The sequence below is a fragment of the Sinohyriopsis cumingii genome, chromosome 7 (genome assembly GCF_028554795.1).
Source record: "Sinohyriopsis cumingii isolate HCF-2022 chromosome 7, ASM2855479v2, whole genome shotgun sequence".
NCBI lineage: Eukaryota > Metazoa > Mollusca > Bivalvia > Unionida > Unionidae > Sinohyriopsis > Sinohyriopsis cumingii.
Window position 1 is genome coordinate 70,238,257 of NC_142967.1, and position 19,177 is coordinate 70,257,433.

The window sequence follows — 19,177 nt, forward strand, 5'->3', positions numbered from 1 at the left end:
TGTTGGCGCTGGAATCTCCAAAGCCATCCATTGCTTGCCTTGAAATGAAAGTCATTCTCCATACATTTTGCCATTTTCTCTGCTTGGGCCTTGAGAATTGTTCCAGAGATAGGAACACCTTGTTCGCATTGCTGTGTAAACCACGTGTACACAGAATCAATTAAGTATTGTTTGCAGTCCATCATCTGAATCAACATCATGTAAGTAATCCAGAAGTTTCTGCTCATCCTTAAGCCTACCTCTAAATGTCGACTCAGCAATTTTGAGTTCACTGCAAACAGATCTTGCTTCACCGTTATGATCCTTATCTATGATGCAAAGCTTTTCAGTCACTGGGTACGCCGTTTGCTTGATTCCTTTACTCTCCATGGTCAAATTTACAAATGACTAGGATACGTAACTGATTAGTATATACTTTAACAATGTTAAGTACATGATATGTGAAACCAGTTTTGGTCAAATAAAATGAATTTTGAGAATGGTAGTGAGGACAAAGATCTTACATAGGTGTCAAACCTTTGAGATGAAAACCTGTATGCCAGACCAATAAAACCTTACGTGAAAAAATGTATTCATACATTATACAAGATCAACAGTTTTCAAACAACAAATGCTATACACAAATTATTATGGCACATATTTACATAATTATTAACATTTCTGAAACTTTATTTCATTCTTTTTACTAATAACACTATCATCTTCCTGCTTTGGCCAAGCAAAGAAGATTTTGCTGGATGGTTCCTTCTTCATTTTATTCATGAATAAACATAACTGAAGAGGGTCTGGTGCCAATATACAGGTGAAAAATTCTGTATATTTTCATTCAATCTGCATACATGAACACTGATTTCTGTAGATCAAGTTTAGAACTTTAAACAACTTCCCTACCTTTGTTCACTAAGCCACCCAGTAATTCTACATAATCAATAGAGTCAAAAGCCTTTCTGAACCACTGCTTGAAGCGAATTTTTTTTATCTATATGGCAGAGTAGCTACCGGAGCTTCTTCAATTTTGTTTTTAGCTTCATAACACTAATTTAAAATACTGATAAAACTTTTATTCAAGATATTAGTGATAGAGATGCCCTTGCAATTGTTAGGGTTGTCTAAAGAGTCTCATTTTGTGTAATGAGAAGATAATGCTTTCACCCAATTGTTTAGAGAAGTGACAGGTGTCAAAAAGTTCATTAAATAATTTGACTAAATAAAATGTTTGAAATTGTGTTTATATTTTTTTCGACTCCAGTATACCAGACTTTCCTGATTTTAATTCTGATATGTTTGAGAACTTAGCTTCAGAGAGACGAGTTTCAAAAATATCATCTGAAATATCAGCCATACAATTAGGTGAAAATACTCTGTTTATGCTATGATAATATTTACTGATAATAATCTAATCAGAAGCTTATATTTAAGAAAAGTGATTGGACAGTGGAATGAGTAATTCCCCTACTGTACTGCTATAGACTCGTATAGTGTTGTCATTATGGCCCAAGAAAAGGTTTAAAGGTGACTGGGGAATTACCTAATGGGATTCATTCAGAAATTGTCTTCTGGAGGACACTTACCTTACCATCTTCGGATTGTAATTTATGCAAATAACCAGCTCGGCTTGAGTAGACAAAACCATTCTTATCATATGTTCCTTGGCCACATATAATGTTCTCGTCAAGGTGGCATATCCTCTGACCTGGCACAAAGAATATATAAACAAGAACTGAAACTAGTTTGTATGACTTTTGTAGATCTAAATATTAAAGGTGTACCGACTAATCGGCCATATTCATAATCGGGCCGATTATTGGAACAATTGGTATAATCTGTATTGGCAGAAATGATCGGTACCACTGTAAACAAATTTCCAAAGTATAAATTTAATCATAACATTCATCTTGACATGGCTTGAATTTTCAATCAGAATTAAATAGTGGAAATCAAGGAATAAACATTTGATTTGGGGGTTAATCGAAAGACAGTATATTCTTAAAAGTAAATACTTTTTAACATGCTTGCTGTAAACTACCGCTGATTGTCTGCTAACAACAAATTATAAATACCGTGTATACACTTATCCCAATCACTGCAGCCAACTAGCCAATGAGGCCTCGTGTGGCTGTTGAACTTCGAGCATACACATTACAGGGATGGTCCTGGCATTTAAAAAGTTTTCACCCCAAAAAAATCACAATCTCAATATTCTGTTGCCAATTTTCAAAAAATGTAGCCAGAAAAAGTAGTGAATATTTTTCCAAGACTAATAATGTAATAGGCAATGAAAATTGAAAAAGATGGGATAGTTAATTATTGACAACAAGCAATACAGCCATAACATTACAAAATAAATCATTACATGACTGTTTTGCACTACTTCCATGGTCTTTACATTGTGCATCACCATTAGTGCATAGGTACAACTGTTGTCACCTGAAATAAATGCATTATCAAATGTAAAATATCTACTTTCCTATAGTCTCTCTTTTTTCAATAGAAACGTCAGGTATTAAGCAAATCTATATCATGTATATTATTTTCCAAATAGTTTTGAAAAAAACTTTATTTAGATAATGACATTTTAATACTAAAACCCTATGATCGTACTTTGCAATGTAAGATAAGTAACGTATCATGCGACCATCGATTTCACGCATTCAGGAATTAATGCCCCCCCCCCTTAAGGCTAGCTTCACAAACATCTCCGTCAAACAGGAGTTCAGAAATTTATTTTTGCTGCACTTTACATGCTTTTCTTGTTAGTGAATTGCTTCCTAAATCCCAGGAATGATCACTGAATGCTGTAGATTTTTTCTCGACAAGCAAACTATGATCTCCATTCCCGCCAATGAAACTTACATGAGTCAACTTGAGCAGCAGGGGGGGCGAATCGGACATTTTGTCCAATCGTCATTTGGTTTAATTAATACTTTCTGCACTCAGCGGATCCGGTGTCGTCAGCGCCCGGTAAAAAAAACGACGTCGTCATCGGGGGGTCGTCCAATTGTCATTTGGTTTAATTAATATTTTCTGCGCGCCGATCCCAGCGTCGTCAGCGTCCGGTAAAAAAGCGCGACGACCGCGTCGATGTCATTACCCCCCCCTGCTGCTAAGAAGTTATTTACAATGATCTTACAAACAGAGTGATTACTAACTCCTCCTCTTGTAGATCAATTAGGTTATTTGACTGATCGGTAAGTCTAAAATTAATTCTTGTTAAAAACCGATTATGGCATCGCATATAGACCGGATTAATCGGGCTCTCAATGATTAAGAATCCGGGAGGGGCTGTTGGTGAAAATGAATAAAGGATATACCCCTGTTGAGCTTGATTTGATTGCTTGGTATCTATCTGGTAACTCCCTTCGATAACATCACACACTAGATTGATTGCTATCACCGATGCGATATTTACGTTGTATGGAGCAATATGCCTACCACCATCTCCGTTATCGTGTTTGAGGATAATTGATGGACCGAAAAAATCATTAAGAGACTTTCTTAGTTCTGGCGCGTTGTATCCTGGAAACTTGAAATCGGGTAAATCGGCTTCTGTGATATTATACTCGGTTAGGAATTCTTGTTTATTATCATCGCTGTTATCGGATATTATTTTAACGATTTGTTCATTGATATATTCCATGTCTGATATAAGTTGATTTAACACCTCAACGTGTTTTTGTGCTTTTGTTTTCCGTAGTTGTTCTAGTTGAAATTGGTAATTACGATTAATCTCGATAAAAAAACTATCGATATCATTTAAATTAACTGTGATCACGGCGTGCAATTCAGGAGTTTCCTTATACTGAAAATACCAATACATGGTATTCCTGTCTTGAAATATAAACTTGCTGGGTAATAACGTGTTTTTTATAATAGACAAATCATCTCGATAACTGGGATCAATTTCATGATACGATTGCGCATTCGTGTGAAATTCCCGCGGCCTTTCATGAGGTGGATTCTCAGGCCAACCTAGTATGGTTCTTATTGAACTGTTATAAATATCAACCATATACCCCGGTGTGCTTATTTCAATCATCGACAATAACGTCGGTTCATGAACCGTAATAGCGATTTTTGATTCTTTTCCTGTGATCGATTTTATCCTGCGTTGAAATTCTTTATTGATTTGTTCTACTTGGTATGACCCAGTTGGTATTGTAACCTCCTTCCAGTCTGGGGTCCCATTGGGTTTATTTGTCCATGCAAAAACCAGCGAGTTATTAGGTTGTTGTCCGTTAAATGCTTCCGCTCGGATATTAGGCCAACTGTGATATACTCGCAATTTTGCCAGCGCTATTTCCTTCACTGGAATCAGAGAAGGGAAGTTTACACTGAATTCTGGCTTCGTTGATGTTATCGATATCATACTTGTTTGTACCGGAGTGGTGTTCTCCGCGATCCGTTGAAGTAATTGAAACCCTTCGGGGTTCAGCGACATTATTATTATTCGCTGTTTCTAGTGTTTAATTTCAACACCGAATATTAACAACCTGCTTGTTTTCAGGAGAATGTTTTGAGCCCATTGAAGTGGTTTCAGCAACGTGGTTTCCAGCTTCCAGTTGAAAATCCTCGATTTTTGACATCGCGGAGTCATACAACTGGACCATCGTGGAGAATTCAACATCGGATATAAACGAATTATCTATCGCCAACGAGATCAACCCGGATAATTTCGAGTACGCGTCGGATACTATTTGATGTTTTACTGTATACTCGTTGAGTTTTTTCTAAGAACACGATGATATCTTTCTAGTGATTGCGTTGGCGACTCCAGCAATTGTTGTCGCCGCGGAGATAGCGATTGGAACAGCGATCGGGGCCATCATGGTCACCGTGGATAAAATAACACCGGTACCGGCTACTATACCTGACACCGAGTACACGACCGCGTCGATGGCGGTTATTTTTCGACGGTATTTTTTTATTTTTACACGGTATTGTTCGGAAAGCGTTTTCAAATTCGCGGAGAATTCTTTTACGGTATTGAATCGATATTGATGTGACGTCGGTGATACCTCTGATTCAATTACCTTGGTGGTCATTTTTATTTTAAAAGAGCTAGTGTTTTTAATTACTTAGATCCGCTACAAATTCCACATACCATGTAATGTTTGCCCTGGTTAAATTTCTATCAACGGCTCTAATTGTAAACGGTTCAGTTGCGTCCTTGTCTATAATTGTTGATATTGTATTGTTAAACCCGAATGAACTTGACGATAATATATTAAACTGCATCAATGAAACCAGTGTCAATCGATAAATGCCCTTAACAGTTGCGGTAATATTTACTATATTCTGTGTAGGAGTCCAAGTGAATGATCCATGCCGAATCGTGTATACTGTGTTGATGGTGTTCTCATGAGGGATTTTTATTTTTGTCATTTCCGGTAGTCTGTCTTTGATATCTGTAACATCAGCTCTGATCGTTCCTATTTCCTGTGTATGCGCGTCTATATTCCCCTTAATCGCTGCAACATTAGTTTTGATTGTTTCTATTTCCTGTGTATTCTCGGTCATACTTTTTTTGTTCGCTGCAACATCAAGTTTGATTGTTCCTATTTCATATGTATGCACGTCTATACCTTTTTTGTTCGCTGCAACATCAGTTTTGATTATTCCTATTCCCCGCCAATACGCGTCTACATTTTTTTGTTCGCTTCAATATCAGTTTTGATTGTTCCTATTTCCTGTGTATGCGCGTCTACACTCCTTTTGTTCGCTTCAATATCAGTTTTGATTATTTCTATGTCCTGTGTATGCGCGTCTACATTATTTATGATCGTTGCAACATCAGTTTTGATTGTTTCTATTCTTCATCCATGCGCGTCTACATTATTTATGATCGTTGCAACATTAGCGCCGATTATTTCTATTTCCCGTTCATGCACGTCTACACTCCTTTTGTTCGTTGCAACATCAGTTTTGATTGTTTCTATTTCCTGTCCATACGCAGTGATATCATTTATAGTTATTGTAATTTCATCCGGTTTGACATTTTTTCTACCAAAGAATTTATCAACGGCGTCATCAACCCTGTTAATATTTTTTCGTAACGAGGTAAATTGGCCCGACAGCGTTGTAAACTCCAAAATACTATTTTTTATCCCTACAAGATTCGGTTCGGTCACCGTCGGGGTCCCAAAAAAACTAGCAGTAGTGAGTTGTATACCGGTGACAGACTTTTGTATCCCCTTGAACTGATTTGCTTGCGCGTTAAATTTATCATAGAAATTTTTAACGAATTCGACATGGATATATAATTGTCGCCCAGTGTATTTATTTTTCCATTTATCGTCAAGATGGATTCACCTGATTTAAGTCGTCCGTCGCCGGTATATAGCGCGATAGTGTTCTCGGCGGCATTACGCTGTCGTGTTAAAACGTCATCCAGTGACACATTACTGGATTTCAATTTACCCTGGCGGTCTTGAAATACAACTATTTCGCCAGGGTTAACACTGGTTAGATTTAACGTATCAGCGATTTCATCCTCGATTAGTTTTTTTATGTCAACGGTGGCGGGCGTTTCCGTGGATTTTTTCAGCGCCGAAACCGGTCGTCCCCAGATATCAATCATTATTATTGTAAAAAAAAACAGTGTTTTTAATTAACCCGCCGGGCCTCTACGACCCCACTAGTGTATTCGTTTACAACCACATGAGGTGGTTTCCGCGATGATGAAATCGCCGCGAGTACGTTCAATACCTCACGGCCGCATATCGGTGGGTCACTTAATTGTTGTGTTGGCAGCGTGGAATAAAAAACCGGGGCTGAACACGCCCGGATATACCGCATGAACTCGTTCGGCGGGGCTAACCCGTATGAATCAAAATAGACGATCGCACGCGGATCAATTGTGTATGCAACCCAATAAGTTCCCGCTCCGGAGGATTTATCGAGGTTAATTATACCGGTTTCAATATTTCTTGGTTTTGTCGGTAATTGATCCCTCATAAAAACACCTCTGAAGTTTTTTATCGCTAACGCTTCTGCGGCATCTATTAAATCAAAATTAGACATAGGAGTCATTGACTCTTGCGTTAATAAACGGTTCCCGGTAGTCTTAGACCCTTCCCCGAGTACCATGAATACGGGGTTCCCGGTAGTCTTAGACCCTTTCCGGCTACGGGTCGTCCTCGTTTCTTTTTTTTATAGCCTTTCCCGGTTGCCTTCTTCAATGCCATTCCCGCCGCGGTACCAACGGCTCCTAACGCCGCCGCCTTCGCCACTGCTGGGGCCGCCGCGGCAATCAACGCTGGAATCGCAGCTAACAGCGGAAATATCCCACCGGTCTTTTCCATGTTTTTAATCGCTGCGGCCGAAAAATCTATTTGAACACCCTTTTTATTCCTCATCGCATCATTGAAATGTTTTATTTGACGCGCCGTCAACGATATCTTATGATTACCACCTGCCATCTGTAACGGCTTTAACGTTATTGTGGTTCCACATTGTTTAGCCGACTTTGATTGTAATTTCTTGACTTGACCATCGGTCAACTCTACACCGACAACACTATACAACATTTTTATTGTAAACGCGTTTATGTTTTCAATTACATGTTTTCCACTGGTGCATCAACGATTCTCATTCGTCCACCAACACCTTCCAACAGCATTGCTTTATCGCTGAGAATGACAGCAACCGCTCTATAATCAACACCACCCGGGGCTATACGAGCTCGGAAGTGTATATCAACCACGGACTGTCTCGTTAAATCAAGATGTTCCAACGAAAAGTAATAAATCGGATACAGGTTTTTAAAATCAAGTTGTGATATTTGCAAACCGGTGTCAACGTTTTGATCACGACCCATATATGACAGCAATCGATGGTACACACGTGCGACATGGTTGTCGCCGTAATTAAGCTGTATATCCTCGGATGGTTCCTGTTGTCCGTTTATTCTCAGCGAAACATCCCTGACTCCTAATTGATCAAATATCATATGGCTGCGTTCTTGATTGCCCAATCGATCCCTATTCTGTAGCGCTATAAATATATGACGCGGGGCTGAAACGCCTTGTTTTGATGCCAGGTGCCATGTAAATGTATCAGCGACATTATCCTCTTTAGCATCAGTTGTTACCGCTAGCCAACTCAACAACGATTTTCCCCCCTGTTCCATAAATGATAACAATCGTGCTTCCGAGGTAACTGATGGAGTCAACACCGGCATCCACAATGCTATTTTAGTTAAAACGACTTTACCGGCAGCGACACCAGCAGCACACCATATTGCATTGTTATCATCGCCCCTTCGCGTTAGCGCGATTGTATGCTTAGCCCCATAGATAACTTTTCTGACATTTCTACAAAATCCGAATATGTGATGGAGTGGAATCGCGCATGAAAACTGTCGGCGTTGTCCTTGTAATGTTGCTACTCGTGTTGCAAACCCTAGATTAAAATTATCGTTAGTACTTTTTATAATAGTAAAATTGTCACCTGGTCTTGCTCTGCGGTCTGGATTGGCTGCTTCAGCTTGATTAGCAACTGAAGTATCTTGTGGTGTCAGCACGTTAATGTACTGAATATGATCAGCGTTATTAGTGGTATCCTTTGCGAACATCATAGATGGGCCTGCCGATCTTGTATAATCATCTGAGTATCTTGCTAGCCCAATTATCGTCGTTGCAACATCAACCTCGCGTTCTATTGATTCAATTTCTCGCCCGTCAGTAAGATATCTGGCACTCTCAAATAACGCCATGATACCGTTGTTGACAAAACCAACTCGAACACGAGGGTCATCTGCGTATGGTGTATTAGCGGCAACATTTGTCACGAGTTCTCCCTCAATTTCGATAAACGCTTCACACGGCAAAAAGTATTTACTGGTATCTTGGACTTGAAGTTCAATTCGCGATCGTAGGTCGGCTTGTGGTGGTTGATAGGAATAAAATTGATAATCACGGACAGAATCATCCCTGCGCACTGGGGCGTCCATATCAAACGCGGGATCAGCGGTTCGCGCAAACATTTTATTATTATCATGTGAGTGTTTTCAACTGAAATTCATCAACGTCGTTTTCGTCATAAATTCTTTGAATCCTGTTTAAGACCACTTCCCGCTATCGCGTTCATGAGTGCGTTGGTTGTTGCATCAGTGGACGGCGAAGCCATCGACGACGGCGGGGTCGTTGCCGAAGCCATTGACGCTAGTTTTTTTTCCACCGCGTTATTTATTACCCTGCTGACATTTGCAGGCATCACTGTTGTAGAACGCAGCGGCGTTTGTTTTTTTCTTCTCACCAACGACATTAGTTTATCTCGTGCGGCAGAAAACGCCCTTCCGGCAACATCTCCAATAGCACTAATACCCCTATCACGAATAACATCAATAGCCTTCATTCCTAATTGTTTGGCTAATGGCGCCACTTTTGGAGCCATTCTTGTAAATAACCCCGCAATGGTGCTACCGAGACCGTCTCCGTACCACGCGCGGTATACAGGCAATCGTGAGTTTACCACGTAGACGCTGACTGGTTTATCATGGTTGTAGTGTATAATCATCTTTATTATAAAAACACCAGTGTTTTCCAATTAGTGATTGGTCAATCGCTGTAATGACCGTGGTCATCAAAACCGTCCACGAGTTCGTCTATGAGCGTTCGATATACATTAATGTCCATGATACCACCGGCAAATAACCGCCTGCAAATATCAGCGGCCTCATTGATTATTTCCAGAGAGTTATTTCCGGCTCGTTTTCCTCCGATTAGTACTTCCAGCCGTGATATATCACTGAGAACATTACCAGGACAAGTAACGTCTTTACCAACAGAGTATCCTTTTCCGTGCTTTGGTCTTTTACTTTTTACTTTCTCGTGGAATATTATATAATTATTATCACGCGGTGGTAATACATTTTTATGTTTAGTTGCCAAATACACTATTCTTGTCCAATCCTTTAACGACTTTATATTTTTCTCGTAGCCGCTATTAATATGCTCATCTCGTGAATCCTTATCAAAATTTATGGCAGTAAAATTAACTAATCCTTCGTAGCTGTCGAAGGCTCTAATTTTATCTATTGTGCTCTTTTTAAGTACATTACGGGGTATATTCCCCTCTTTCTCTATTTCTTCCGGTATTTCTTCTTCTGGTTCTCTTGCGGTGGCGCCTAGTTCTTCTTCATCGGCCATTGTAACATAAGGTTCTTGTGGGTCCGTTATAGCGAGTGGTGGCGGCCTCTCCCTCCGTTGGTGTGTTGTAGCAACCGCTATTTTCGCAGGAAGTGTTTCCAGAGACTCTTTTGTTTGCTCGGTCTGAGCCGCTATCTTTTCAAGCGCACCGAGGACGGGCACAGTTGCGCTTTTTACCGGGGCAAAGAGTTGTTCACTTCCAACAGCAAAATCAGTTTGTAGTTGTTGCCGCGTTTGAAGTTGTTTTCGGACCCTGTCTCGTAACGGTATGAACTTTTTAAGCGCTGCTAGCCGCTCTCTGGCTAGCCGAGTAGTAAGTGATTCGCCTACCATTATTGCAAATTGCTCCGTAATTTCTAATTTCCCTGTGGCAGCGTCAGACGCACGTTACCACGACCTATCGGGGGAAAAAAAAATGTATACAACGTAAAAATTCACTTCCGTACGCTACATGCCAGGCTCCACGGAGTTTTCGTCTATAATCCTTCTAATGTTTTTGATCTTACTAGAAATCTCCCGCCGTCGTTCATAAACACGTCCGAGTTTTTTTCGTATTATTTCAACGGTAGTAAACAATCCAATAAATGCATTTACGTCATTGCCATACAGGTTTTCATTGATTGTATATTGTACTCGCTTTATAAAAGAATACTCACGTGGCAAGGTATATCGACCTTTCTTTGATTGCTCGTTAATAATTTCATAATCGGACAATATTTTTTGGTTATCAAGCTTATCAGATAATACAATTCCTTGATTTTTTAATTTTGAAATTTCAGTTAAAACGTTATTGATGTCTTCGATATTCATATTCTTATAAACATCTTTATTTCTAATATAAAAAAAATGAACGGCACACCCGTTTGGCAACCCCGCTGGCGCCCTATGACGTCAGAGGGGCCCATCGGTTACATTCACATCTTGGAACCCCTTGGGTGCCTTCGCATCCATCTGAGCCCAAGGGAACCCCGAAACATACATCTCCGGGAGGGAGGCCTAGGGTGACAAACGTCATCGTAGACCGCCCAGAAGATATGCTTGGGGGGGACATGATGGGACAGCACAAACATAAAACGGCGGGGCGGAACTCTACGGCCGATTCGACCAATCAAAAGCAACCCAATTAAATTAACCCGGTTGCATGATTGTGAATAAAAGACAACCACACGCCCGGGTCAAGTGCGTGGGTTAGTTTTGATTGATCGAATCGGCTTTCGAAAGCCCCAGGCTTATAACGAGTCGTCTTATATATAAGGTGACTAATACAACCGCGTCAGTCACAAGGTGTGTGTTAATAATCCTTGAATACTTATTAATGGTGTTTCACAGCATTTAAATAAAACCAAATATTTGAATAAAACATTAAAAAAAAGAATACAGCTGTTAGATAACAGCGTGTATTTCATTAGTTTTCATCGTAAAATGATTAATTAATCGTAACATTAATTGGACTTCAAGGGACGTAACTCTTGTCACAAAACGAGTTATCTCCCTTTGATGTTATATATGAAAATCGAATTCTGTGACCCGTCTTTTTTGAGATCGCTGTTTGATATACTCGTTCTGCTACTTTTCGTACTGAGGCTCTACAAATATCGAAATATTTTCCTGCCTCATTCATCAACTGAAATATTTTTTCCTCGTGCGGTGATGTATCAAACGATTTGACCCCCCTTGCTTGCTTTGAAAACTTACTAGTTTGGCCTTTTTTATTATTTTCACTCTGAGAGATGGCTTGCAGATTACACAGTCTGTTATTTTGAGGACATCCATCAATGTGATCAATAACAAGACCGTCGTTGATCAATCCGTTAAACGCTTCATAGATTATTCTATGAACGTAATAGCTTTTTTTCCCGGCACCAAACATCAAATACCCCTGATTATTTACGGTACCAACCGGCTTCTTCAGTCTGCAGTTTCTAACAATGCCGTCGCGAGATGCCTCGTAATTAACGAGCACAGGATGCGGCTGAAATTCTTGGTTCATTTGTATAATAATACTACTTGTCTAATTCATTATTTGGTTTAATTATAAACCTTGCAATGTAGTCTTGAGGAGTTTTGATGATTTTGTCCTTGACGGAGTCAAGGACGGAGTCAATGACGGCGTTTTTTATTCGCTTGTCATAATAGCGTTTTAGTTCCCTGTATCGTTTGCCGCCACAATTGATACATAATTGTGATTTACCACGCACCCCAACGTGGCAAACCAAGCACGGGAGGGGGCCATTTGAACCATTACAAACGCTTTGTAAATGATACCCGCAGAATTCACCTCTACATGATTTATTGCACGGGGTTGTCGACCCAATCATCAACCATTTGCAGTGATTCATTATACTATATTCTTTTATTTAAATACTTGTTTTAATTATATGGAGGAGGAGTTTGAGAGATTATCAGCAATTAAGCCCTGGAAAAATATTAAGTTCAATCTCGATAGAGCCCTCAAGGACGCAACAAAAGCGTTAATAAACGATAGAACCCTGTTGAATAAAATACGCGATTGTATCAACGAATTCAAGCGTGATGGTGCATCTCATAGTTGGTCAACATTTCGAATTGATGGTGTTGTTGATGCTACCATGAACGACAACCGCGCAGCAACGATAATATCACAACTTGACGGTAAAAAGTATTTCTTCAGAGTAAAATTCATTGTCCGGGTGGACTCAGGTAATTGGATCATACGTGATAAATTTGAACCAGTTCTCAGCGACAAGAAAACAGTTATTGTTAGCCGCGACTCCAAGCCGGGGTTGTTAACCGGAATTGACAGACCATACTATGAACGTATCCTGAAACAGCAGTTGTCTATGGAATATACCCGTTAAATAAGAAACCTGATATCGGAAAACTAGCGCCGATGAAACAGTCAACGGGGATAAATTGTGTAGCAGAACGAGTAATAGAGCATTTTACAAATGCGTGTCGAGGAAATAAACTGACCGATTTACGACGTAGCAAAATAAACCAATGGGAGGAGACAGTGCGCGAGTGAGGAGCAACCATCAGCGACATAGCGAGATTAGAAACGTCGTTGAGATTTCCAATAACCGTTACAACGATAACCGGTGAAGTATTATACGAATCAAAGTATAAATCAAAGGGAGCCCCAATCAAAATTATTGATCATAATGAACACGCGTGGACGCCCGCGGTCACAATATTTCCACGGGATAGAACAGTAAAGTATATCCCGGGAGAATTCCTGGGAGAGGATGGTTTCCTCGCGGAGAGGAAACTATTTGATGCTATTGCCTGCTTGTGTAAAAACGACCCTGTATCAATGTGGTTACTTTGCAGCACTGAAAACGATGTGGATACCTTTGATCAGTTTGTAAGACCAAACGGTGAATTATATCGCACTGAAGCGTTTCACAACAAGATGAAAAAAACCGCCATGGAATTTGAAGAGCATGATGAACAACTGCTAACAAATTGTTTTACGATTCCATCGGTTGCGGCTCATGTTGCAGCAAGGAAAAATGCGTGGAGACCAACGCGCAAGGAATTTCTACCGGATGTACAATCCAGTTGTTTGGAATACTATCACGGTGGACTATGGAACACTGAATACAACCGCGACGCCATGATTTCCGTTGATATGGTTGCCTGTTATCCAGCGAGTTTTCTCGGGTATGGATCCACCGCTGAGTACTTTAAACGATTTGGACACCCCAGACATGAAATGACTCGTGTTGCTATTAATGGACCACTGCCTGATTTTGATTTAACCGGATTCACTCGCATAGTATCATTTGAATTCGCAGCAGGACTTCATCGCTGTTGTTATATTTGGATCGGTAGACACATGGCTGAAAAGAGATGGCTTCCAATGGCACTGCTACGGTTTATGATTGATTGTAGCATGCTTGTATCGTTGATTGTCAGTGACGCGATTATATCATACCGGGCGCAGACTGAAGTCTGGTTACCAGAACCAGAGCGTCTAGATAGCATAATTGACGAATCCAGAAAACACATTGATGCCAACGAGGAATATATCATCGAATGGTCCAAAAAGATATTCAACCAACGAAACCGCGAGGCAAAAGATCTCGGTAGAAGAATAATTGGTAAGTTCACACAAGGTGGAAAAAACTGCGACTACAAACGATATTGCTCACGGCTGATTATAGATGACGCAGAATATGATTTCGTAATCAAGGACGCAGTGGCAAAAAATAGATACGTGAACTGCAAAACAGCTCTGCTGTCCAATAGAACAAAGTTGGGTACAGTTGTTACCTACAGCGATGGAGACAGCCCGGCATATCCACATTTGAGGGCGTCTATGCTGGGTTACGCCACTATCAATTTATTCTCGATGATAAATAGATTTCCCGACACCGTGGTTAGAGTTGCGATTGATTCATTTTACATAGACGTAAAGTATAAGGGAAACATAGCCGAGTTTACTAGTCCGGACGAGAGTTGGGGTATATGGAGAATTAAAAATGAAATACGACGCGATTATTCCCTGTCAGCAGATGTCACCGTTGAAAATAATTACTTACGCGGTGATAATCTATCAGAATGGTCTAATGCACCACCATGTTCTGATCCAATTTGTAGATATAAAACAGTTTATTTAAGCGGCTGTGGCGGGTCGGGAAAAACGACTCGGGCAATTGAATTATTTCGAACGCGGGCAAGTATAATCGTGCTTACACCGACCCATAGACTAGCGCGAGAGATAAAACAACGAAATGTTGACGCCGTTACTTATCACAGCTTTTTTCGATACAGCGGCGGTGAGTGGACTCCTGATCGAATGGGTGAAAAATTTATTCCTGAGGTTATCATCTGGGATGAGATATGTACTGTTTCGTTAGATGTTTTACAAATGTTTCTTGAGTGGTTGCTGCGCGCGAATACAGCGGTGATAATGTGCGGAGATCATGGCCAACCACCACCATTTGTCGGCGAGGGTCCACATGATTGGTTAAAGGGTTTTGTGGACTATTATGAAGAAACCGATACTGATTACCGAGCACTTGATGAACAACTGCGCGAGGTTAAAAAATTAATCAGATTACAGCCGGATAGAGTTCAATGTGAAATAATCCGCGAGGTGATTCCGGAAACGCCGTTAAATGAATTCTGGGAAACATGGAGACCAAACGATTTGATTGTAGCGAGTAGAAAGATAGTCAGAGACACACTTCAGCAAAAGTTGTTTACGTTGCATAAGGAAAAGTTTCCAACGCGCCCAGTGCCGTTATGTTATAGACCCGCGGACACACGGCGGCAGAACATTGAAGTTGAAATCCCGGGCCCGACAGCGTCAGGGACAAAAAAACAAATTCTCGTGCTGAATGATATCGTGCTCGTTGATATCAGCGTCGTCGAGGACGCGCTACGTGCTGATAAATCCCCGTGGATGCTAGGATACGCAACGACAATACATTCCTCGCAGGGATTGACTATCACGGATACAATTGTTTGGATGGTTGATAATCGCATCGAATGGTCAAATCTAGTCTATCTTGCAGTGTCCCGAGTACGGAGGATAAATCAGCTTCGAAGAATTGTTATTGACGAAGTCACCGACAAAGCCACCGACAACGACATCATCGATGCAAGCGTCATTGATAGAAAACTCTCGGGTTACCGCCAACAGGATAAAAAAAAACAGCGGCGTTTTGATATTGATGCCGAATTAATAATTGCGTTACGACAACAACAGAATAATCACTGCGCGAGTTGCAATTGTGTAATGCGCTGGCGTTATTCGGATAAAGACGCTCGCCAATTTACCGTGGATAGGATCGATAACAGTTTCGGTCATATCCGTGGTAATGTGAGGTTAACTTGTCTTGAGTGCAATAGACGCAACGGCGCTAGTTAAGGCCACGTGGGGGTAATTGAGTATCATCAGGTATCACTTGTAGTTGCTCGCGTGTAAACCCCCGCTGTGGGGCAGTTGAATCCAGTCTATAGATTGGTGGTCTACCAGTTGATCGTGTTATCGTTGATATGTTATGTGTGGTAACACTCCAAATAGGATCAGTAGCTCTTTTTTTACCGCCTTCAAGCTCTCCTGGTTCATACAGATATCTAACAGTGACATCGCCGAGAATCGGCTTGGAAACGCTATCTATTTTTGATCTTCCGGGTATATACTTTTTTTTAATCGCGTCGCTTGGCTCCATGTTGATTGCTCGGGTAATCTCGTTATTTAACGCTGCAATTACGCCTGGTAATCTTTTAACCCATTCACGAGATCGTTTTTCTTGGATGAATTCCTTCGCGTATTGATACCCAAATAACCGTTCAGCAAGAGTCCGACTGAATCGTTCAACAATTGCCTGATCACGATGTAGCGCAGTATGACCTCGTCGTATCGCGACGCTATGATGTTTCAACGTTGATAAAACAGCGCCGCGAAATTCATTGCCAGGATCAACTTGTAATAGATTTGGCCAGCGCAGAGGACCCCTTCGGTAAATCCGCTCAAACGCATCGGCTACTTCAGTTGCTGACTTTGTTTTTAACGGCTCCCGCTTGTTTGTATCAACTCGCAACATCAACTACGGTTAGCGCGTATTTGTAACCGTTGTCATGCGGCAGAAATAATATGTCAGCTTGATGAACTTCATTGGGTACGCTGACATCAAAGCGCGAAAAGTTGATTTGTTTAGGCGGTGGTAGATAAATTTGCCATATAGCCTGTTTGGATAACCAATTAGCCGCAACGGCCTTTGTTACCTTTGCAGCGCTTGCGAGTTTACCAACTGCAGCCTTCCCCTTCCAGTATCCTCTCGGAGAATAATAGATGGATTCCATGTTGTTATTATAAACGCTAGCGTTTTCAATTACCAGCGCGAGATGCTCCACTTCCAATCATTAATTTACCTTTCATAGCCGATTTTACCAACCATGAAGCCAACTTCTCTTTGAGGGATTTATCAGGAATGGTATTTAACGCGTGAATTAATTTTACATCCGCGATATGACGCTGTTGCAGATCGCTACTTTTGTAGTAAGCAACATCATGAGCATGACACGCCTTATCGATAGCATTTATTGGATACTCACCGGGTTTGGGCTGATTTTGATCATCGAGTCTGATATCTAATCGTGTTCCGGGGCCACAGTAGCTATATCCTGGGAGGTGCTTTTCTCCTGGATACTTTGCCCACGGTGTTCCGGGGAGTTTTGATAACTTGGCTGCAATATCACCTCCTCGCTTTTTTTTTAAAACACCCCCGGGTCTAATAGAAATAAATCTAAATTTCTTTGTACCGCATCGTGCACACTTACCAGTAAGTGCTGATCTGTTATTTCTTGTTGTAACGGTTGTCATATCATTTGTGCCAGTACGCACTCTACACTTCACACAATATAAATCCATAATTTATGTATAGAGATATGAATATAATTGATTTTTCGGCGACTAAAACAAGAGAACCAGTTAAGCATGTTGCAGCGTTACCAAACTCGATCCGGATGATTATCATCGGACCATCTGGATCCGGCAAGACGCAACTGTTACTCAATTTAATAATGAGATGGATGAAGTGGGATAAGTTGTATTTAATCTCCCCTAGCGTGGATGATCAACGATGCTACGAGGTGTTGAAAGATTTTAACGAGAATGCATCAGCGATCGCTGAAAAAAATGTTATTGAGTTTATTACAGATATCAATGATGCACCAGGCATTGATGATATTGATGGCGACGTTAACAATCTAGTCGTGTACGATGATGTTATGTTAGACAATCAAAAAAACCCAGCTAGGATATTTTCCAGAGGCAGGCATAAAAACACCGACGTGATATATGTCACTCAACGATACACTCAGATTCCAAAAGTAATCAGAGACAACTGTAATATTCTTGCTGTATTCAACGGCGTTGATACACACACGCTACGAAATATTTGGCAGACATGGTGCGGCGGTGACATGGACTTTAATGGTTTTCGAAACTTTTTTAGTCATGCTCAGTCGACCCCACATGGATTTGTAACGATAAATTTACATGATCCTCGGACACGATATCGTATCGGACTTGACCAAATATTCGGTTAAATTGTAAATAACTTCTTAGCAGCAGGGGGGGCGATGACATCGACGCGGTCGTCGCGCTTTTTTACCGGACGCTGACGACGCTGGGATCCGCTGAGTGCAGAAAGTATTAATTAAACCAAATGACGATTGGACAAAATGTCCGATTCGCCCCCCCCGCTGCTACTTGAGCTGGCATTACTGTATCATATATATAACCATTGATTACCATCATTAAATTAAAAGAAGGAATGAAGAAACATATCACACAGCATATGTGCCCCCCAAAAACTAATTCGGAATAAATATGTTATTTAGTAAAGAGTTTTGTTTGCATATACAAATTAACAATAAGAAAAAAGGTGGCATATAAAATGTGGGCAATAGTTATCACATGTATGGTAGCTTGAAACCACATTTGAACTGATCACATAAATCTGCACCCATTTTAGGCATTGTTAGTTATAACAAAATATGGGCATGGTTTACTTGTCAACCAAATGCTAGTGCTTTTACTAACTGTAGAACAGGCGGTTTCTTGAAATAATCGGTCTCATAATCTGTATCAGCAATTTTAATAATCAGTTATATGTGATATCGGCATAATTGGCAAAAAATGACATTGGTACAGCTTTAATAAATTTTGCATTCTGTATAAGAAATCAAACTGAAATGCGATGGAATCCTAAATAGGTGAAAAGGATGATAAGAATCTTGGACTTAATGAAGCTATCAAAACACTTTCTTCAGTATTAATATATTTTTAATTGTTTCATTACAGAAGTATATTTCATCTTAACCTGATAGTGGCATTACCAGCTTCCATCACTTTCCAGAAAACTGAAATGTAGGTCAATGAAACTCGTAAATGGGTCCATTTGCTTGTGTGCAAATTTGAATTGATTAGGAAAAAGACATTAGAGTAAGTAACGTCTGACTAAAACTCTACGACTTTAATTTGTTAAGCGTTGTTATGGGCTGCCAAGTGTGTGAGATATACCTGAAAATTT

The 19,177-nt window shown here is 40.4% G+C and overlaps 1 protein-coding gene across 1 annotated transcript in view; it reads right to left on the bottom strand.

Moving 5' to 3' along the window:
- The window catches only part of LOC149795477 (exosome complex component CSL4-like), a 46,299-nt gene that overhangs the window by 25,609 nt on the left and 1,513 nt on the right, over nt 1–19,177 (bottom strand). The window contains exon 2 of the mRNA XM_089965277.1: nt 1,572–1,693. Coding sequence (XP_089821403.1) covers nt 1,572–1,693 — 122 coding nt within the window. The remainder of the gene's footprint in view (nt 1–1,571; nt 1,694–19,177) is intronic.